Genomic DNA, 24,312 nt, shown 5'->3' on the forward strand with positions numbered 1-24,312 from the left:
TCTCTGTTGTCACAGGAGGCAGACATTCGCAGCGACCACGCAAAGTTCTTCATTTCTTTATTCAGTGTCCTGGCCTGCTTCGGCACAGCTAAAATCCTTTCTTTCACTTTCAGCTATCATCAGCTGGCATTGTGCCGAACAATGTAACATCAACATACATACGTTATGAATCTACCTAACAAGTCAAAATGACCCGCATTGGCGCTCCTAATCAAACATAATATTGGATGGAACATGCGACAGCTTTCTATAAAGGCTCATGTGAAGTAGAATCTGTATATACTGTGGGGGGGGGGGATTTTCAGCCGACATTTGGGCTTTCCTGCTGTGCTGCGATTCGCTGTTCTGCAGCCTGTACCAGGTTGTATTGGTTGCTATGCCAACTTTTATGTTAAATTGGGAATTTGGGAGTCTTTTTTCCCCCTGTTTTGTTACAAGTATTAAAAGGAGTAGAAGAGCAGATTCACAGCACGCAACCTCCTGCCAGAAAAGCCCCAGCTTTGAACTAGGAATCATTTTGCAGTGAAGTGACAGTACTAACCATCGGACAAACATGCCAACCAAATTAACTTATCAAGTAGTTTACAGCTGGAAACTGAACCTTTCACCACCTTCAGTGTCCAATCAATTTGGGGCATTTATGTCTAGAATTGAGTTTCATAAATTTGCAGGGCCGATTTCATGCTCATTTAGAGATAGATATGTGCCTTTCATCACACATATCTTTATTGGAAAAATTCTTTTTCCTTAGGAACAGACTGTAAATGAATATAAACAAGAAAAACAACCTCTGCCTTTTTTCCATTTTAAACAAATGTATCAATGTATTTCTACTATACATGATTGACAGTGCCTTTTCCAGTCCTGAAGATGTGTCTTCCTGAGCAGCTGTCGTGATAAATGATCGACTTGAACACATTTTCCTTTTTTTCAGGGTTAAAATTAGAGTCGTGCTTCACCCTGAAGGCTACAAACTAATTCAAAAGTGGATGTAAATACTACAAGAGCTGAAAATAAAGGACTTTTTAAAAATTATTTCCCATTGGACAGCTGGCTTGACAGGCACTAAATCAGCCTCAATAAAGCAGCGAATTTCTATCAGCGCAGAAGGGCTGACATGTGCTTTCAGGGCAGGACACAGAATGTATAAAAAAAATACACTGAGACAGACACACAAACACAAAATACACAGGGTTCCAAGGGCAGACTGTACTCTTGGAGGTCGGAACAACAAGAGCTGGAGGAGATGCATATATGCGCTTTGGTTCAGCACATGAAATCAGACACTGAGGCAACACTGAAAAACTGAGCACTTCAACACAACACAGGCATACAAACATACGCTGTCATTGTCTCATTTATAAAGTCCGATATACAGCTTTAGATTAAAAAATAAATAAATATGAAGACGTATATAATTACATTAAAATTCCGGTTCGTCCATAAAGTACAGCTGCCAGTGTAAGACAGAACTATTAAAGGGAGAGGTAGCATGTGCCCTGGAAAACGGGGCTTGACGAATGAAAGGTCTATGCAGAGAGCAGTTTGTCACACTCCACTTAAGCACTGAGTCAAAAGCTGCCAAAACCATGCTCACACATCACAAGCTATTACAATCCATTTGGGAGGGGTGAGGAGGAGGAAGAGGGCAGTGTGAGGCACCTGTAATAAGCTATCAGTTATTTCTATCTGAACACCCGTTACAAATGACTTTGGCTGATCACTACAGCCAGTAGTGACTTTGAAAACATCCAGGGTTGTAATTTGGCAATTAACAACACTCTCAGAATTACAAAAGAGGCGAGGTTATTTTGTTCAGAAACACTCCAAACTGTGTGTTTACAAAAACTTCCAGAGAACAGAAAACAGCAGCAAAACCCAGCACTGAACAGCGTAGGCAACAACAACAGATACGCCTTTAAACAACAGTCATATCAGCATAAAGGAGGAGGAGGGGTGGAGGTGGGTTGCCAAGAGGCTTATAGATGTGCAGCAAGTGTGGAAACCTTGTTTAGGGCACCTGTTCTGGTCATTTCCATCGCCGCAGTTTTATATTTAGACTTCAGTTAATTAGCTTTGAATGACTGGCAGTTCAGCTTTTTCCCATGTATTTATCTTAAACTGCGTCTTGGTGCAGTACCTCTGCCTTTACATTACCCGATTATGCTTCACTGTTTCACAAATTGAAAGATTAAACAGCAGGTGGGTGGGACTGCTGTTCTCAAAGCTGTGGCTGCATGCCTGAGATGACCATAGTAGGGATATCCCTCTCTATAATATCACAGCCAGAAGTAGAGAAGACATGAATAAATTTTTTTTTTTTTTAAAAAACAACAACTCTGAAGCCTGAGCTTTTGGCTCACATGGATAACCTGTACACATGCTGAAACTTCAGCCAACTTAATATGAGCATCCACCATGCCAACAATGGACAAAAAAATATGGAAAAGCATAATGTGCCTTTTAAGACTTTAGTTGTATAGAACCTTTAGTAATACTGGGATCCAGGGAAACGGGAAAAGGTGAAAAGAGGAGCAGTGTAAGCTCTGAAAAAGAAAGAAATGCTGCAAATAGCTCTACTAATAGAAAGAGAGAAGGAGAAGAAAGAGATGAAGTGAGCAGCACATCTCGTCTCCCCCGAGGCCTGATGCCATTTCAGGTTGTGTCACCGCAGGAGGCTGCCGAGTACAGGTGGCTCAAATGCCACAGACAAACATACACACAGCTCATAAACCGCAAGCTACGTCCCACACAGTTATTTCAAAAGCTAAATAAAACAGCGACATGCACACATTGTACTGTATACACTGAAAAGAACAATGCTAACAGATTGTATACCACAAAACTCCCAAACTATAGCTACACCACAACGGCTTCCACAGTGTCAGTTTCACAAAGTCTTACATTTAATACAAGAAGAGTGAGTAATGAAGACAAATATTTAGCAGTCATCAACAGAGCCCAGCTGATGCAGGATTTCTAAGGCTGACAGAGATACCAGTATTTGGAGATGTCAAAATACCGGTTATACCAGCTGATGTAACCAGGCACACAACACAAAGAGATTTGCCCAACATTTGTTAGCTGTAGTTCGTCTGGGATAATATGAGATTTTCAATGTTTAAAAATAAACTTGTGTTACTGATACAACAAGTCGTGGATTACTCATTTACTGCTCGGATCAGCTGGTTGTTGTAGCGATGTTTGAAATACCACCGGATGCCCTCTAGTGGATAAACTATTCAACATTAACTACGACAAAATCGTTGAACTGCTTTTGCCCAGTCTCATTTTCCTTTTTAAAAATTTTCTGTCATAAGCATTTTACATAAGCAGGGTGTTTTTTATGACTGTGCGGGTTTGTTCCTGGAGAGCTTAAATTACAATGCATCAATTATACATGTGTGAAAGGCAACGTAATTCATGCACAAGTAGTATAACCAGAATGACTACTAAGCTGTCTGTGTCCACAACAGAGTACAAGTCAAGTTTCAGTCATACCAGCTTTACACATTGTAGAGACACCTGTGAGTCGAGGCACAGGTCACAGTGACACATTTTAACAGAGCAGCTAGTGTTTCCTCAGAGCAGAGTAACGATGAGTCAGGGGTGGATAAATGGCAGTAGAAAATGAAATTAAGAATTAAGACCTCTATTGTTTGCAAATGTCCAGTATTAAATCCCCCAAAGCTGCATGATTTACCTTGGCTTTTTCAAAGAAATAGAAAAAAAAAAAAACAAAAGTATAAAATCAGTCAAATCACAGAATTAGATGGTACTTTTACTTATTTCTAATCATTAACTATACTCTGGAGAGAAGTCCTCCTCCCTTTGATGTTAGAAATTAATATTTAGAGGTTGTGACAGGATCCAGCAATGATTCCAGAAAATGTATTTGTTGAAAGTAACATGAGTTAAAGTAACATGAGAAAGTAACATGTTAAAGTAACATGTTAAAGTAAGTTAAAGTTACAAGTTAACAAGTTAAACAAGTTAACAAGTTAAACAAGTTAACAAGTTAAACAAGTTAAAGTAACATGAGTTAAGCCCATCTTCAATATGGACAAATAAAGCAGGGTTTTCATCAAATATGAGTATTTACTTTCTACTTCTAATTTAAATGAATCCAATCTGGAGATCACATGATCAAACGTACAGTATCAATCGTAGCAGTTCTCCTGCTGGTGCTGAAACAGCCCTCCTCTCTATTTACACTCAACAAACAGCCTCCTCTTCCTAATGTGGGTGTGTGTCCGTGTGTTACTGAGGGACGAGGATGACATCATCAGGCTGGTCAGCAGTACTTTTTGCCTCAGCAGGCAAGAGAGGGGGGGAAAAAAAAAAAACAAACAAAAAAAAAAAAAAACCTATAGCTGACTAAGAGGAGAGGAGCGTGAGGAAGAAAGGGAGCTTTAATTTTTTTGTGTATCTATCTATCTATCTATCTATCTATCTATCTATCTAGTTATACTGCAATAGGTATAGGCTGATGGGGGATTCCCATGATGCACTAAGTGTTTCTTCTTCGCTCACTATGTGTTAATAGACCTCTTAATAACATACTTGTTATTAATCTCTGGCTCTCTTCCACAGGATGTCTTTTGTCCCATCTTCCTTTTCTCTCCCCAATTGGTTGCTGCAGATGGCTGCCCCTCACCGATCCTGGTTCTGCTAGAGGTTTTTTTCCTGTTAAAAGGGAGTTTTTCCTTCCCACTGTCGCCAAAGGGATGTCATATGATTGTTGGGTTTTTCTCTGTATGTATTATTGTAGGGTCCTTACAAGATAAAGCACCTTGAGGCGACCGTTGTTGGGATTTGGTGCTGTATAAATAAAATTGAATTGAATAGAATTTTCTGAAACTGTCATATGTAGGAGTATTATAGGAGTATTGGAGAGATTTCGTTCATAGCAGACTGCCATGTTCAAAATAGTTCAATTGGTGACTAAAGCTCCTAGAAGAAGTCAGTTTTGGGATTACCGAGAGATCAAGGCAGGACATTTGAGACTGAAAATTTTGGACAGTAAAGCTTCAAATTAACCATAACACAACAACATTTTATGGATCATTCTACAGCCCCAGTCTCCCAGTTCACATCAGGAATTTTCTTATGAAGTCGTGAACACTTGCTTTAACTTAATGGAGTCACACCTAAACTCCAAATGCTTTTAGTGAGGTATGACTGGCCTTCTGAGCCTAATACCTACATTTGTATGATTCGCTGTATGTGTAGTCTGAATGGGACTTGTTATAGTGCACAGGACAAGGCTTACAGTGAGTTGTATGTGAAGCTGAACACTAAGGAAGGAGAAAAGGATTTGGAGTAAGGGGATAGGGAGAGAGATCGAGCTGGAAAGGATGTACAGCAGATTAAGGTTAGTGATGGAGATGTACTAACAAGTGAAGACAGTGTGCTGAGAAGCACATAAGAAAAGGAATGTCGGTAAAAAAAAAAAAAAAAAAAAAGTGGTGATGAGGATGATGAGTGGAAGCAGGTGGTACAGACAACATACCTGTGGAGGTACAGAGGTGTGTATGAGAGAGGGCAATAGATTGTTTAACACAGTCTTGTAGAGTGGGAAGATGCATGGCCTTCTCTATAGTGTGTTGTATCAGAAGTGCTGTAGTAATTACAGATGGATAAAAGTGATTCACTACACAATGAAAGGGAGTAAAGAGAGGAACTGTGGATGAGTCAGAAGTGGCAGAAAACTATGTGCAGGTGGTGCAGGGCATGTATGATGACAGAAGACGATGTCTACAGCAGGAGTGACAGATGGTTTCAAGGTGGGGGTGAGATTACATCAGGAATCAACAGCTTCTGGTGATGGACAGCAAAACAGATAAAGTCAGACAGGAGTCTACATGGAATATTATGTTCACGACAACACTGCTCTGTAGACAGAGTAGGGAGCAGGTGGAAGAGAGCCTGGAGAGGTGGAGGTATGCTCTGGAGAGAAGAGGAATGAAAGTCAGTGGAAGCACGACAGAATACATATATGTAAATGAGAGGGAGACCGGTGCAACAGCGACAAAACAGAAGTAGAGTTAGTTTATGGTAGTGAGACCTTGTATAATGTGGAAAAGATGGCACTAACAAAAAGACAAGAGAAGCTGAAGGTGACAGAGTGGAAGATTTTCTTTAGGAGAGAGCAGGATGGAAAATTAGAAAATAGATTTGAAATGAGTGTATCATAGTGACAGCTAAGGCTGAACGCTCTGGAAACAAAGTGAGAGAGGCAGGGACGGCTTGAGGGACAGACACCCCCGTTATACTTCATGAAAAAGTTTAAATAAAAGGAGCATTTGGTACGGCTTGGAAACAAATCACTGAAGTTAAGAACTTTAGCTGAAAGCAACAAAATTTAAACCTTGACGATTACATGAAGTTGATCAAATATTTTATTACTGTTGGTTTTGTTTTTCCAAGAAAATCTCTAACATGAACTACTAAGTTTAGTTGACTTGGTGTGTGGGACAATCAAAGTGTCACGGTAACTCTGAGTACACACTGTCAAAGAAAATTAAAAATTACATGGCTGCTAGTCTCTGCTTGGCCAACAGTCTTTGTTTCTGTATTATGACAGACAAAGTTACAAACAATATTGTCATGAGTGACTGAGTCAGCTTTGTAAAGACTAGTGATTAGTAAAGAGGAAGATGAATTAATGTGGTACCAAACAGTTTCCCAGGAACATCAGGGAGTGTGACAGACTAGAGGGGCAGAAATATAGCAAGAGAAAAGACAAGAAAGCTGGATCATGGTGGAAACCTCTTGTGCTGAGCCAATCAAGCAGTTTCGTGTAATTTGGGAAAAGGACCCAAAACAAAAACAAAAACAAAAAAGCCCCACACACCCTGCTGCTGAAACACAGACATGCATGTCTCTCAAGGGATATGAATGGCTAATAAGCTACAGATCAAGTGGCAGGCAGGTACGCTAAGACTGCTAAGGAGGTCTGTCCACAAGACAAACTAGTGATATCAGTGGTCCATTTAATCCCAGACAATATACGAGTATAGTCACGGTTCTCACAGCACACAGGGTGTGAGAACACTGCCGCAGTACACAGATAGCTTCGCATTACTGCACAGACGGCAAAACTGAGTGGAATACAGCTGAAGAAAAACCAGCCTTTGTCCTTGCATACCTCTCCCAGGATGTTTTCAGGTACACTGAAAGGCACATGGATCATTTTACATGAGTGGACCGAGGAGAAAAACCTGAAACCGACAGTGTTCAGCAGAAGGCGGATGCTGGGTGGGGACTTTTTTTCATTATTTTGGTATTCTCATCTGCACCTTGACCTTCTGCACCAACCTGTGGCACAAACCCCAGTTTTAGAAAAAAAAAGGATCAAAGTGCCTCACAAAGAAAACACTAATCGACTGAGTGTTTTACTCAAGAGATTCAGCATTCAGCAGTTTTGTACCATGTAAAAGTCCTCTGTTTGAATTCTGCTGTCATCCACTCTGACATATTGGACCCAAGCCTTCTCCAGCTAATGGCTATATGACATTCAAGCATATTACAAGCTGTTTAGCAATAGTTCAGTTCAGTTCATTTTTATTTCAAACATTTCAAACATGTGCCTTCACAATCATTACAAACTATTATTCCATTATTTGTTTGAAAAGGAGTAGGCAGAAGTATTTACTTATTTGTCCCTACCCCCTCAAGTTTTACCTCTCATTCATTTAATTGTTTTTTTTTTGTCTTAAATTAAACAAACAACATATGCAACAAAAATAAAACAAAACAAAACATACATAAATCAAAAACAATAGCAAAGGATAAAGAGAGTCACTGCAAACTTAGACACATAAGTAAGAATGCACCAGGCACACACGTCAGATTTTAGGCATAAGAGTTAAAAGGTATCAACATCAAAGGAAAAAGTAAATATCAAAAGACATTTTTATGATAAATAAATGCCATTTGTGAAGTTACTGAATAATCAAGGTTACACTACTGAACAAAATTATAATGACTATGATTTTTGGCTATAACCAAGTAGCAAATATATTCAACATGAATATCTGGAGTTTAACAGCAAAACTGTTTATTGGTCTGTGAAAATTCCAAGATAAAGCAGTTTGCTTTTGTTGCCTTCAGTGGTGATTTAGGTCTGAGGTTTGAAGTACAGACATAACAGAACAGCACGGTGCTGTGTGGGGTGGGAGCATAACTCTGTGTTGCTGTCATTTGACCTGCAATGCTTCTGATGTCCAGCCTGGACAATGATGTCATTGTTGCTGGGTGAACCATTCTAGAAAGAAAAAAAAAGAAAAAAAAGAAAAATGGGGCAGCAGGTGATCTGCAGATGGATGCCAAGTCAAATTTGCAGTGTTGTGAATGTGGGGACATTGAACAAAATACCAGTTTAAAATCACTCATTTAGCTACATTACCTCCACTTATTACAGTGAAACACATTTTGGAAATCACTTTGATGCTGCCAAGCATCCAAATGAAAATGAAGGGAGACGTGCTCAGTGGAACAAAGGGTATAAAATGATGTGGCGAGCAGATTCACAGGGCACAAATCAGCAGTCCTCACACTAATGAGACAGCAGATATTTGCCAAGAGGAGGTGAACTATCACCACAGAGATAAAATACCCCGAGTCACCATCACATACATTTTTAACAACAACCCAAGAAGGACAAGCCTGCAAAGAGGTTTTTAGAGTCCTTTAGGAAAAACAACGGCAGCTCTAGAAGCAGCAAAGGAGAAAAGTACCCTGTCACCACACGAAGAGATGAATCCTATCCTGTAACCGAGCTCCAAACTCCCTCTGATTGGACTCTGAGTTTAACAGCTACTGCAGTTCTATAAAAAGGAAAGCTCCTCAACTGGTGAGAGCAGCTTTTTTAGATGGGGGGGCTCCGAATAATGAATGAATTTGTGGATGCTGATAACAGCTGCAGTGAGCGTTTCAGCTGAACTTTGAGTGTCCATGGTAAATGGCAATGGTTCAGCCAGACAGGTAGACGGGCAGAGAGACTGAGCTCCACAATAATCACACTTCCCTGAGCCTATACTACAAATACTTGCCAACTCTGCTTTGGAGATGATAATACTGTAGGTAAAGACATAGAAAATGGTTAATATGGTTAACCCCGAAATCCTACATCGGCTCCATTGCTATGGCCGGCTGAAACTTACGAATCACGAGTCATCCTGGCGTTGGTAACCGCTCAATCTGGCACTTCCACCAACTGTACAAGAAAATCGGTCGCTGGGAAAGTTTGGTCTAGTGTCCACTTTCTCCACAGGCTAGCTGACTGAGCAGCTGCTTTGGCCTGGCTCCACGACTGACTTGACTCCACAAGGGAGAAAGTGAGAGTGTACAGGCATCCACCCAACCACAAGGCCTGCTGGAAGTAACCCCCTCCCCATTTCAGCCCATACACCCACCCGGACTCACTCACCTCACAGGAGCCTGGGCTAAAAGTGGAGCAGCTAGGTGGGGGCATGTAGGGAGTGTAATGAGTCAGGGGTTAAAGAATCTTTTTCTACAGTCCAAAAATAGATACTGTGACCTGCACACATCAGCTTAGCTCATGTGGGGGACTGTCAATGGTCTCCCAATTCAAGGTTCAACTCCAAGACATGTTTTACCATCTATTACCAAAGAAGGAACCTGAAAACGAGCGTTAAAATCCTTATATAGGTTTTTAAAAACCCGGACAAAAAAAAATAAAATGTTTTTTGTCAAATGAAATTAATCCATTGGATTAGACTTTTTATTTATATTCTTAGGATATCCAGTCAGGTAGACGTTCTGCAAACAGAAGGACACAATCCACAATTATGTGCCGATATCTGAGAGTCTTTGGGAGTTTTCCCACTCTGCTTACAGTTTAAACAGTCTGATTGGAAAGTGAAAACAAAACAGAGACATTTGTGCCCTTCTACATCTCTTCAACAAGTTAGACCATCTGCTAAGGCCATTCCAGTCACAGAGCAGCTTATGTTTTAACGGCTTTATAATTACACAAAACCACAACAAAAAAGAAGGAAAAACAAACAAACAAAAAAACAAAAACAAAAACAAAAAAAACACCACACTTGAGGTCTACAGAGGTGCTGCTGACATTCTGCCTCTGCTGCATCACAGAAACACACGACATAAAACTAGTTCTTCCTTCCCCTCAGAGTGAAACGATGCAGCAGGGATGTCTCCATTCAGCACACTGACATTGCACATTAGGGAAAGCACAGCTGCGACTGTTAATAGTAGTTTTCTCCCCTTCCTGCGTTTCATTAAGCCATGACAGAGCCAGCATGCTCAGGTTCATACTCAGGTTGCTGAAACTAAAGGTTTTTTTTCCCCTCCCCTCCCCCCTCTAATCATTTTTCACTGACAAAATACTGAACTCGGGGAAATACGCTCATAAAGCATTTCTAAATTAAAAACAGTCAACTGTCTTTTCCCCCAGGTAAACTCACAGGTAAACACTGCAGCAGTCATCACACAGTAGGTTTAATGCCTTAGATCATACATCTTAGATCATCTCTAGAGCATCTAAAGCCCCCTCTAACAATCAGACCACTAAAGACTGTGACTTGCTTCAAGTGCACAAATGTGAAAGTATACAGGAGTTTCACTTTTCCCATATTTCAAACTTTTCTATGTACAAAGAGAGTTCTTGTACAGGGATCAGAGGGGCAGATCAATAGGATTTGACATAACCTAGATGGTTTGAAGGAAGTCTGAAGGATTGAATTGGAACCTTTCATCGATTCAACAATGCACATTTGAAACTCAATGCGAAAATCTCAGAGTTGCCTACATTAAAAAGTAAAGGCCTTCAAAGGCCATTTGCATGAAAGTATGTGAACATTCTCAGCCTTGAATTACTGTACTCTGCTATTTAGGGGGCCTGATTGCACTGAAGTACAGGAATGATCTGAAAGCTACTAGATCAATGAAACTGCAGGAATAGAAGTCCTGTGTTTGACCTCCCACTGCCTGACAAAGCATACAGTCGGAGTGTTTCACTCTATAGTCCTCAAAGGAAAGGTTCTATGGACAATTCTCAAAGGTGCGTCAGGTCAATATTGAACCCATTTTTCAAAGAGTTTTGCAAAACTATTGATATTATTGACGCCCACAGATACCAAGTGAGCTGCAGTTGGCATTCAATTGCTAGTTTTAGCACGCAGATCATTAGTGTACTATTTTGGAGCTAGCATCGACAACTGGATTCTGCACTGTGTACTACATTGCATCTATTTTGTGCAACAACTTAGAGACCAGCTACATGTTGTATATCGGAATATCAAAATGACGATATAATTTGACTTGGGTGTGACACAGCAACCATGAACACACGAGTGGAAATTAGTCATCTAGCTTCCCAAATTCAAGCTAACATGACCCATTATATTAACCTGTGTATAATGTCACATTATACTGGTTTAAGACAACAACAGATCATTAGCTTAGGCTGTTTTGGATTCAATCTGAAACCCCGCTTTTTGTCATTTGCTGACATTTGTGAACTCCTACCATTCTGCTATTGTCAGATAACGTTCATTATTGTTGACACTACGAGCTGAAGTAAGAGTTGACAAAGATTATGTTTTTATGATACCGTATTTTCCGCACTATAAGGTGCACTTAAAATCCTTTAATTTTTACAAAAGTTGGGAGTGCACCTTATGTATGAATTCTGGTTGTGCTTACTGACCTCGAACTAATTTTATGTGGTATAGGCGCTCAAAAATCTGTCAAACGTTTTAGTACGACTTTGGTGAGCTACGAAGTTGCACCGCTTGATGGATTGTCGGAGCATTACGGCTACCGCAGTCAAGAGCCTCGTGGAGTAATCTGGGTCCAAAACTCCATCTACTTCAAGTCCCAAAGCCAAACGAACACTGCGTCATCAGTGAGAGTTAAAAACAGTCTAAATTCTTTCATATTTAATAAAATGATCAGCGTTGCTGCTTTACCAGGTGTAAAAATTAAGTTTAACATCCAGTTTCATCTAGGAAGTTAGCTCACTAGTTTCCACCTAAACATGATATAGCATGTTCCGACTGAGCGATCTCTGAAAGAAATTACAGCTCTGCCATCACTTCCAACATAAATGAAGACAGAAAACTAAACGGCTCTGAATTTTTTAGGGTTATTGAAGTTGGACTAGCTGGTATATAATGATGTGCTGCGTGATTGCTAGCGACACAGCTATGTTAGCATAACATAAACACAGTGAAGATGGAGCATGAATGCTAACTTTTTTCACTGGATGAAAGTTATCGGGAGGTTTCCCGATGGTTATTGACAAATGCAATCGCATGGCAGGATGCTGTAAATGGACCAAACTTCAGTCAGGAGAACAACTGAAATAATCCATCCACAATACGAGGTTAGTCATAGGGCTTTTCAATATAACCATATCTATCAGATGACGATATGAAAATGTCTATCGTTTCATATTACACTCTCATTTGATTCGTGGCGTCGCAAAATAAACTTTTTATGGCAATAGTTTTTCATCGTTTTGATGGTCACTGTAGTGGCTATATTAATTTCTTAAAGTTCTCTCTTTCTCTTATATTTAAAATAACCACACTACGGATGGACAAGCGACTGTTTTTTATGCATTGTCGTTAGCAACAACGATGTGCGGATGTGTTAGTGATGTGCGGATCGATCCTGAAATATCGATTCCTCCCATACCAATCATTTATGTTCTAGAATACATTCTCACATTAAAATATCGATATTTTAGTAATTTAGGTTAAATTTGTAGTTTATCATTAACAGGAACACAGTGAAAAGAAACCATAACATTCGGATTGTCTACATTCAAAGGAACTACTTCCTCTTCCGCCTTTCATAGTCATGTGCGAAATACGGCTGTCTGTCTCGCAGCCCCTTGGCGTGTGCACTCACAACAATGGCTGAGCGTAATTGGAGTCATGTGCGAACGTATTTTACCTCCACAAAAGCTGAAACGTGGTTTGCAATAGTGATGGGATTTATGGCTCCTTTCAGAGAACCGGCTCTTTCGGCTCGGCTCACTAAAAAGAGCCGCTCTTCAGGTTGTGTTGTTGCTTTAATGAAGTTATTATTAGCAATAATATAAAATTATGCACAAAAGGAAATACTAATGTTAAAAAAAAAAAAAAAAAAAAGGTTTTATTTATATATGTTTATATATAAATATATGCGGTGGCCCCTAGAGACAAAACACGTACAAACTCCAAAAAGCACGTACAAATTCCAAAACAGTTAACTGAACTTCCAAAACAGAGCTACCTAGATCACTTAAATTACACAATTGAAAGCATATGTGTATTGTTTGTGTATTTATACACAAGCACTCATATATATTCAAATAATTTAAAAAAAAAAAAAAAAAAAAAAAAAAAAAAGTTCATTTACCTGTTACTACCACACACCAAATCCGGTCGTTGGTACTTCCTGGCTTGTGTAGCCACTAGGTAACAAAAGCTCAACACTGCACCTAGCATTCTGGAGCACTTCGGTTGTCTTTTGTACGCGTTTTGGAGTTTGTACACGTTTTGGAGTTTGTACACATTTTGTTTCTAGGGGCCAACGTAAATATACTTTTATTTATTCACTCCACATAAAATGTAATAAATAAATCATATAATACAAAAACCAACTATTCACATTTCAACTTTTAACTATTTAAATTTTCAGCTTTTCCCTTTTAAACAAATTTAAAGTGAAACAACACAAAACACTGCAAACCACAACACAAAAAATATAATTAATATAAATGAAAATATGAAAACAAAAAGAACATGCATATTCTCTGTCATATGGGTTTCTGAATCCTTTATGATCCTGCTCTGTTCCTGTGCTACTGCTAGTTTAACTACCGCCCCTCCCCCCTCTTCCCAGCTCAAAGCACAAGGCTCGCATGCGGAGTGAAGCGGGAAAAAAGTGCAAGAGAGGGTGAGAGAAAGGAAAAAAAAACAACAACACAAATACAAAAAACAAAACATGGCTCGCGATAAGGAGCCGGCTCACGTCGTTCACGTCAAAGATCCGGCTCTAAGAGCCATTTCGTTCGCGACTGACACATCACTAGTTCAAGATACATGTGGCAAAAACGTGAGGTGTTGTGGCCACACTAGGGAGATAATTCAAAAGAGCTGTTGGGGGGGGATAAATACATTTACAGTGTTTATTTATCGAATAAACTACGTTAAATGTCTGGAAACAGTGGGCGTGTCCAAATTCAGAGGCTGCTTCCACCTGAGGACCCGGCCTTCGCGGTCTAAAGAAAGCTGGGTAGTACGTCACGAGCTCCCTCGGTGGAGTGAAACTCTGCCGTCTGCTCCTTGCTATCTAAAATATAACCGGGCGCTGGCGTAAACTCTAGACTCTCTCACTTCTGTTTTCAGTTTTCTGTTTGGCGTTTATTCAGCTGTGTGAAAACCCGGAGGAACCCTCCTGAGGGATTAATAAAGTTAAATTTAATTTAATCAAATCTAATAACTTTAATCTCAGCCAAACTGATTTATTCACGAACAAATAAAACACTGAAAAAGCCAAACAATAACATTTTTAAGTTATCTAAGTGACTTATATATCATGTTTAACCCGAGTAGCGAAAGACCGCGGGGGTTTGAAGCCGATGTGTTGGTCGGTTCAGATATTTGAACACAGCTACATTCTTACCTGAAAATATGTTAAAAGTTTTTTTGCGACCCAGAAAGAGAAATAAGAGTAATATTAAAACTAAGTAGCTGCCGCCGTTGTTGGAGACTGGAATTGGCTGGGTTGCGCTATGAATTCTGCATATAGTTTTTCAATTTTGTTATCTGGGTGGAAAATCTGAAGAAATTCAGGAGAATGGTGGCTCCGGGAGATTTTCGGGAGGGGCACTGAAATTCGGTATTCTCCCTGAAAAATCGGGAGGGTTGGCATGTATGGTTGTGGCAACTAGAGATGGACCAATCCGATATTACGTATCGTATCGGTCCGATACTGACCCAAATTACTGGATCGGATATCGGCGAGGAATAAAAAATGTAATCCGATCCATTAAATATCAAAAAAAGCACCTCACAAAACTTGCTACACGGCATAACTCGGCTCATAACCGTAGCACGTTGCAGCAGTATGCATCAGGTGATAGAGCGGCTGTGTGTAGCCTTGCTAGCAATCCGGCATTTCATCTCCGAGGAAGTTATCCCAGAGAGAAGTAAAGCGAGTGTGTAAGTTCATCTCTGAATGTTTGTAAAGCATTCCCATGTTAAGCTTAACAACCAATATATGGAGGGACTGCCCCTCTCTCTCTCCCTCCCTCTCCTGCTTCAATCATGAAACTGCTTAATGATCAGCTGATCGGCTTTTCTGTCGCAAGTCCGTCTCTCTTTGTTTTTGGCCCACTTTGCACCAGAAAGAGGAAACCAGCGGCTGAACAACAGCAGCATTATTAAGCTTGATAAGCCGTTGTTAGAATTTATTTATTATTACTTTCTACACCAGGATCCTTTTCTACGCAGCTGACGGCTGGTAACTGTGCAGGGGCGGATCTAGCAAAGTTTAGCCAGGGGGGCCGATAGGGCATTAACAGGGAAAAGGGGGCACAAAGACATACTTTTCTTTCTTATTCTCATTTAAAATGTCTAATAAATAAAAGCTTTTAGTAAATAATTATCTGAATCTTACACCCAAAGTTTTAATCTGATGTAAAATATAGAAGTCCATTACTGTATATAGTAACTGTTAAGTCTAATATACCCTAGTAAGCAATAGTACTTTTTCCTTTGGGAAGGTACCATCTGTGAATTCTGCAATACTGTTGAAGAAAGATGTTGAATCTATTTAATTATTCTTGAAAAATAATTTATTTCTGTGCATTTTTTTTCCCACACTGCAATCGAGCACCTTATTTCAAAACAAGGGGCCTCTGTATCATGGACACGGTGTGATTATGAAAAGTCTGACACAGACCAGAAAACTGTACTATGCAAATTATGCAGGAAACCGGTCCCCACCTCAGACTCAAAGAAAATGGCGGTCGTTACAACTTATGTCTAACTATGTATAGTTTCACGTATTGGTCAAAACACTGGTACACGACGCCCAGCTGAAAACTTTACGCAAGTTGAGTTGCCCAAGATTCACAGAATTCACAGAAAATGTAAAATTATTGTGATATCGTTGTCGGGACGATAAATGTCTTATATCGGGATATGAGATTTTTGTTCATATCACAGCTCTAGTTAGTCATTACTGTACTGCAACAACATGGGAATAGAGTAGCTACGAGAGAATTCAACATTAATGAATCAATGGTACGGAAGTGGAGGAAGCAAGAAGAATGAGTTGAGTAAAGTTTGATTTATCTGGGGCAATCGTGGCTCAAGAGTTGGGAGTTCGCCTTGTAATCGGAAGGTTGCCAGTTCGAGCCCCGGCTTGGACAGTCTTGGTCGTTGTGTCCTTGGGCGAGACACTTCACCCGTTTTGCCTACTGGTGGTGGTCAGAGGGCCCGGTGGCGCCAGTGTCCAGCAGCCTCGCCTCTGTCAGTGCGCCCCAGGGTGGCTGTGGCTACAATGTAGCTTGCCATCACCAGTGTGTGAATGGGTGGATGAGTGGATATGTAAAGCGCTTTGGGGTCCTCGGGGACTAGTAAAGCGCTTTACATAAATACAGACCATTTACCATTTATCTGCCCGTTTTGTTTTGCTTAATGCGCCTTATAATCCGGTGCACCTTATGTATGAAAACAGGCCCATTCATCGAAAGTGTGCCTTATGGTCCGAAAAATACAGTGTATTGAATTGTTACAATCTGTTCTGGCAAATGGCATCTAATATAGAGCACAGAGCAAATTTAAGTGAATCACAAGTACATAGCATGGATGTAATAGGGAGAGGGAGCATGCAGGAGCTGTGAGCCTTTGTGTTCGTCTCCAGTAACATTCTGTTTATCATCAACGTATAGTGGATATACTAACCTTAGGAAGACAAACACAAGGATGAGTGAGATAAGTCTATCAGTGACTGATGGCCATGATCCTAATGGGGCTATGTAGGTCAGAAAACTTATAGAGAACACGCACGCTTCAAAAATCAGTTCAATCCAGTGTCTCTTCCACGCTCTTGCAAGTCAGTTATATTTGCTGCTGCGTCCCCCTGATACAGTACTTTAAGACAGCTGTTAAATAGCTTAGCTGTCTGCAGAATGCTCATCTGAGAGGAGGGGTGGGTGGGGGTCGAGCTCACACAACCCAAATAGAAATAGCATATCTTTTCATTGTGATGTAGTTGAACAAAAGTTTAAAAGAAATAATCCTTCTTAATCACTGCCAGTGCTGCTTTTGTCAACTGATACACAAAATCCTAAAATAAATGTAGTAGTTTGGCCTTCAAAAGAAAGAGTGTCATTTTATGGAATTCCAATGTTTAAATCTTAATCATCAGTGTCGTTAACAGCTTTCCCTATTGTTTTCTAGAGCAGTAGTCTCAGGATCCACTGGTCCATTGTTTGGTCCGTATGATGTTGTAAGTCATCTGTAATGTTATTTCTGGGAGCAGGAGGTACAGACTACCTGTAAAAACATTACACTTTTGTACCCTGCAGACTCAGTCTCAACTGTGACTGCTTTTACTGAGATTTGGCTTCAAACTAATTAGCAATATGTCAAATGAAATCTGCCAAAAAGTCAACTGTAAAACTGCAGCAGTTTGCAGCCCTACAATCTAACATGAATTAACATGTAAAAATAGTAAGCTAATGTGTGTTAGAAGTGTAATACTTTCAGTTTGTATCTATAAATGTGTTTTTTCTAATACTAGGTTTTATAAAAAGCACACTCACCGGCCACAGTTTCACCAGCTCCAGCGTCAGTAGCAGCATCTCGATCCAAACCAATGTGTGTGTAAAGATGCCTCGCTCATCTCAACACAAAAGGGTCTCAAGTGCATAAAAAGCGCATACATGTTCAGTCGAAACAAACTTTGAGGTTTGTATATAATACCTGGGCTGTTCATTGTAAAAACCTTGAAAAATATTTCCCAGGCAGTTATAATATAAACTGCTGTGATAAAGTATCACTTTAGAGTAGTGACACATGAAATGTATGTAGCTATATTGTAAGACTAATTCATGTCTAGTCAAAACGTCAAAAAACAACAACAACAACAACAACAGGTACCTTTAATAGTGTTTTGGCAATCAGATGCAAAGGTACTCCAAATGAAGTTTACTTACAAGTGCATTTTATGAGTAGAGATCCAAACTGCCAGTAACTTTTGAATATTAAAAAAAAAAAAAAAAAAACATAGTTAAACAAAGCAAAGACAGAGCAGACATAGTTAGGAAAGCAGAATTATCCATAGCAATAAACCTCCTTGACTGAACAGAGCCAATGTATCATTTATTTTAAAGTTTCCCACTGCCACATTTTCCCATCCTCTCTTTTAAACACATTCTCCTTTTGTTCATTCCTTTGCTCCATTTCTCGTTCAGTATCTCTTTTCCCAGTCTAAACTCTCTCGCTCCCCTCTCCATTCAGTCTCTCCTCTCTTCACCTCTCATGCTAATGGGCCATTGATGTGGTCTCTATGGTGATGTACTTTTCATTCCCTTGGAGAGGAAAGAGCCGATGAACTAGAGGATTAGAGCCAACTAAGCAACCGGTCAGCGTCTGAGTGTGTGAGCTCAAGATCGTGTAGGAGAAATTACAGCCGTTTCCATTTAAAGCTGCGTGTACAAGAGACACCTTTCATTTCCACTTATGTTTATCTAAATGCAAGTGTATATAATTGAAGTCTTATATCCCTTTGACTCATTTTTTTATAAATACTGGCTATTTTTAACAATCAATAGCACGCAATGCTTTGGTCATCATCTTAAACACAAGCAAACCTCAATAAATATAGCTCAAATGGTTACATTGGTCAGAGGTAGCGTTATGCTGAAACTTCAGGGCATTTATTTGACTTGCTGGCTTGACAACAGGAACTAATCCCAAACTGCTTCCTCTTTAGGTATGAATTTAATAAAATTCTATTAACTCGGGACGCAACAAAAATAATTATACTATCACCATCTATCCCAATAGAAGAAGGGGTATGGGGCACACTATGAATACTATAGGGTGCATGGGGTTTGCCCAACTAGTTTACATGTTTGTGGACATTGACAGATCATTTGACCGCATCCTCCTGGGGTTAGGTGGTGGGGGGTGCTTTAGTATTGGGTATCAGGCCTGTTGCTAGGGCAATTTGGTACCTATACAGCCAGAGGGATAGCATGGGGCAATCAAGTGTCCAACACATTTCTCTCACTGCCCACTTATGGCAGTGAATCAGTTTTACTAGCCCTTGGTGGTGGATGTGAGAAGACAAAGACCAGGATTTTTACTAGTAAAGGTTTTAATCATGGTTACAATAATGTAAACTGTTGTTGTGAATGCTAAAGAAAATGTTTCTTTCATCTGAGCTCTACAACTCTGTAATGGGACCCCTCTGTGCTGTGGCTACATTTTAACTACAACAGCATCTTTATCGCTTTTGTTGAAAATAGACACCAACTGCGTTTGATAGTACCATCATCACCAGTCCAAACCATCAGCAGCTGGCTAATTAATTTTTACTGTCCCCCAGCCACAAGATCATTGATTACAGTGGCTGCCCTTTGCAAGTCATTTTGTTTTTAGCTTTTAAGAACATAGTTCCAGGTTAAGGAGGAGTTAAACTCCTCTACTTAAGGTAGTAAGTATCTCGGGGTCTCGATCAACAAAGAGGGGAGAGTAGAGCAAGAGATTGGCATATGGATCGGGTGCAGCATCTGCTGTGAATAATATTGCAGTGTGTTGTGCTGAACAGAAAGCTAAGCTTGGGTAGTGATCAGAGAATAAGGATACAGCTACAATTAGTGGAAATGAGCATGCCTGGGTTCAGCCTTACAGACAGGATGAGGATAAGATGTTCAGTCATCCAAACTGAAGAGTAATGATACATCTCAAAATTGCATATTTCCACACTTTTTGTGCACAAGTGCCTTCACATCATTAAATACAACTACATGAACTGTTTTGTGAGTATATCGTGGCCCCCAAAAGTTTCAGCTAGTAGCAGATGGATACATTGTAAACGCAGAAAGGCTAGGACTAACTGCCTAGACATTGCGACATTTTTTCAAATCAATGCTACTTGTGTTTTGGCTTTGCTCAGTGTTTGTGCTTTCACAAACTGAGGTAGCTAACAATCACAGACAAATTTTGCAGTCACCCTTTCGAATAAGTCCAAAAAAGTTGATTTCCTTCATCTGGATGTAACGCTAGGAATTTTGTGATTTCATTATCTGGATGATTAAGCATGCATCAACACATTTCAAATAAGGGTAAAACTTGCTATGAGCGACTGGACACTGTGTTGAAATTTGTGGAATACTCAAGAACTAAAGAAGCTAAACTACTGTTCAGTTTAGCTGGGTTAGCCTGAAACTAAGGCTTTTAAAAGCAATAAGAAAGCAACAGCATTATTAAACTTTGTTAACGCCGATTGATCAGGCTAGTTTAAAAAAATAAATAAATAAATAAATAAAAAAAAATCTGGTTGTTAAACATTTGTCACCCTTTAACTTTTGGTATAGATATAATTGTTACAACTACTATGAAGTACAACACACACACACACACACACAAGTTATTACACCCAATTCAGAATAATAAGGTGTGAGCACACTGACAACCAAACTGTAAGCATGCATGTGGGTGAGTGTGTACATGAAAAAGCAAAAATCTTGATCATCACAGCATCACACTGCTGACTTGGCAAAGCAGCAAATGTTTGCTGTGTTTGGTAGCAACACTCTGTTGCTACTGTAAGCACCATGAGTCCCATCTATCAAACTGTAAGTGTGGTTACATGTGGACACAAAAGAACACAGAGTGGGTAAAAGACTAATGGTAAGAGACAAACATTTCCTCTCCACAACAGGGGCAATAATTAATTTTTCCATGATGTGAAAGGACTCCAATTCCATCTGGAAGCTAAACATGAAAGAAATGCTAAATCATATTACTTGGAGGGTTTGGCACAAACTTTATGACCCAAAGCGGATCCTTGCAGACAGAGCTGCAGAAACCCGAGTCTGACCCAACGGGTCCTCAGCTGTTGACACAACAACACTCAATGATAGAACTGGTGTAGAGACAAAGGAAAAGGCTGCGTTAGTCTGGCAAGGAGTAAGAAATGTGCAGAAAGCCTGCCTTCGTTTCCTCAGCCTTCTATGATCATCCTTTACCACTTTTTTGAGCATGTGTGCTTTGTTCACTCACAACCATCAAGCTACAGATTTTAACCAGAGGAAAAGTGGTAATGTTGTAATTGCATTAATATACAGTCAGTAAGTTAATGTTTTGCTCACCAAGGTTTTAGGCAGTAAAGTTTAAGACTTAAAAAAAAAAAGGAAAAGAAAAATTACCAAATCCATTCCTAATATCAATTTTAAGCTGTTTCGATTTGTGTATTTAACAGTGAATCAAAAAAAAAAGTGAATGCAAAATGTGCATTTTAGCCTCTTTCAGCTCTTTGTGCGGGTTTCAACTCTTTCGCCCCCGATTCGCAGCAAACTGTTTCAGTAAGACATTTTAAACAGACCACTGGATTCTGCCAACCCAGCATAGTTAGGAAGCAGGCTGCCGAACAGAGTGAAGCTCTTAGCAGCTACAGAGCGAGATCTCTCCCTCAGGAGCTGGTGGAGAACAAGAAAATAGTTGGAGGGAGTGAATTTTGCACCTACAGTAAAAGGTAAACTAATTGCATGCTTAAATCTTGTTGTGCTGATGACATTAAGCAGTTTTACTAATCGAACTGCATTAGTGCTTCTAAAAAATAAAATAAAAAACATTATTTGCATATTACACACACCATCTTCCTCTTCTCAGTCATGCTCATTAGAGTCTGAAACAAAGTCATCTCAGGCTGTACTCACAAATAAACTTCAAGATAAAATGAGCCTTTGTCATTTTCTACTTGAAGTAATCCACAGCATGAACTCTCCCATTTCACAAGAGCCGAGAAAAGGAAAAATGTTAACACAATGTCAGCATGCAGACTGGAGCAGGCAGGGATTCAAACCAGCAACCTTCCGGTAGTCAACCTGTTTTACCTCAGCCACCCCGTGGCTCAGGGGTGCTGAATTCATCAGCTGAGGGCAGTATGCATATGACAGGCTGCACAGAAGAATTCTGTCTTTATCTTATTTGCATTCAGGAATGACCTCTTTATCCTCTCAGAGCAAATTCAACACCACACAGTAAGAACAGACACTTATGTCACATTGCTCAAAAAATAGATACACCACAGCCTGAGTTTCGGCTTCACTGAAGGAGGGGGATATACTGCAGGGATGCACCCACATACACACACACTCTTTGAAATCTCACCTCAAGCATCCTTTACCTAAATAAGTGTCCAGTATTCAAAGCTTTCTTCTTCGCCAGTTAAAAAGCAGAGAAAAAGTTTTTGTTCAAACTCAGCCTCCAGTTTGTGCCGAGCCTGTGGAATTCCACTTGCACAGGAGTCTGTTTGTGAGCCCTACTGGTGTATTTAGGACTTTCATGGAGCGTTTCCTTGCTGTGCCAGTGTGCGTGCAGTCTGTGTTTTGTTACGCAGCCTGCTGCCATTACAAGCCCGTGACAGGCAGATGGCATCTGCAGACATAATGAGAAACAGAAATTCTAAACATACAATTGTAAGCTCCTAAACATGGAAGTGGAGACATCTTTGATGGGTTTGCAGCAACTCGGTGGTCAGATTCTAACAACAAAATGTTGTGAGCACTAAAACTGAACATAAAAGGGAAAAAAAAGCCACATTTTCTTCAAACCTGTATTCTTTCTAATGGTCAACAATGGGCTAGTCTGCTGGTGGCAGAGGTTGGAGTCCAGCAGTATGAAAATGGAGGAGAAAAATAGCCAAACCAATCTTGGTTTATAAGCTCAATGTCAACAAACTCTACTGCAAGTTTCACGTCTTGTTTAATACAGCACGGTGCTCATTTAGTTAATTACAGTTTCACTTATAGTACAACAGACAAAGCATGGTATGCTATAGGCCATGCTTTGTCACAGCTTCTGGGTCAGATCCACTTCTTGAAAACATTACATCAATGGAGGATGAATGTAACAACCTCAAGCCTTCATGTCACAAAGCAGTAGGTGTATTCTCAGAGGCCATGTATGTTTTTACATATACAATCTATTGCTGATGTCTCTGCTAAATTTCACCTCACAGTTACCGATATAGTCGTTTGGAGCAAAGTGGTCGACTGTTTCTCTTTAGTTTCCCCCCCCCCCCCTCCCCTCCTCACCCTCACACCAACTTTAATCTTTTCATTTCATGCTCTTACTTTGAAAGTTCAGTTACTGCACATCATCCTTCTGTCGAGTTCTTTCACTAGCGTCTGGCTCCGTCACGTTGTTGTTGTGGCGATTCTTTATATCATTCAGCTGCTTCTCAAGGATCTTGTACCCAGTGTACTCAAATATACTCAAAGTCCACCATTTCTAACTGCAGCTGGTGGCTGCGGTCCTTCTGAACTGGCGGGCTACTTTAGCCAGAACTTGCAGCAAAAACTGGTTCATGTGCCAACAAGCCAAGCCTACAGTGACTTCAGTCTCCACAATAAACAGAATCTGTGGGAAACCCCATCTTATTCATGCTTGCGTTGTTGTGGGTTCTTTAGGTTATTTGATGCCCTGAAGAACACAAAAAAGTAGTCATAATGTATTAATATACAAAGAATTTTGCTGAAGAAAGAGAGTTATTGACATTAACTTCTTTTTTTTTTTTTTTTTAACTGTCCAACTACTTCGCATTCTACCATGATTCTTAGTACATCTCCAAAGTATCCTCATTGGCTGAATTTCCCCATTCCTTCTGAAGATCCACAAAGATGGGTACCAATCACATCATTACTTACAATTTCCTGGGGATTACAAGACAAAGCAGAACTGTTAAAGCTCTACTGATGTTAAAAGGACTGCATAAAGATCCATCCCAATCAGGGCCTTCACAGGTCACCAACTATATGTTATGAAAGAACCAATGCTGATCAGAGTCCAGAACTTTGGATCCAGACTTGTGCTGAAATATAGGGACAAAGATGGAGAGACTGATATGGAAAGCAGAGAGGTTTTTAATCAGCTGAATGATGGTGGAGAGGCAAAGAGGAATCCATCCTGCAGAGAGGAAGAGAAGCTGTGTCACCACTTACACATTAATGCTTTTAGCTGCTAGCAGTGTTTAAAACTGCAATGCAGGCTTCCATTAATTATTGTGTTTGTCCTTTTATTAGAG

General features: G+C 40.0%; 1 protein-coding gene across 2 annotated transcripts in view; it reads right to left on the reverse strand.

The window, feature by feature from the left end:
* Nucleotides 1-24,312, reverse strand: part of enah (ENAH actin regulator) — a 145,243-nt gene that overhangs the window by 89,630 nt on the left and 31,301 nt on the right. The window contains exon 1 of one of the 2 annotated variants that reach the window (XM_085432859.1): nt 9,168-9,537. The exons of the other annotated variant lie outside the window; for it this stretch is intronic. Within the exon in view, the coding sequence (XP_085288985.1) occupies nt 9,168-9,181 (14 nt within the window). The 5' untranslated portion in view covers nt 9,182-9,537. Of the gene's footprint in view, nt 1-9,167; nt 9,538-24,312 lie in introns of those variants that run through there. 2 annotated transcript variants of the gene reach the window in all.

The sequence above is a fragment of the Copadichromis virginalis genome, linkage group LG15 (assembly GCF_057382275.1).
Source record: "Copadichromis virginalis isolate Kocher_CV1m ecotype Utaka linkage group LG15, C_Virginalis_male_GT1.1, whole genome shotgun sequence".
NCBI lineage: Eukaryota > Metazoa > Chordata > Actinopteri > Cichliformes > Cichlidae > Copadichromis > Copadichromis virginalis.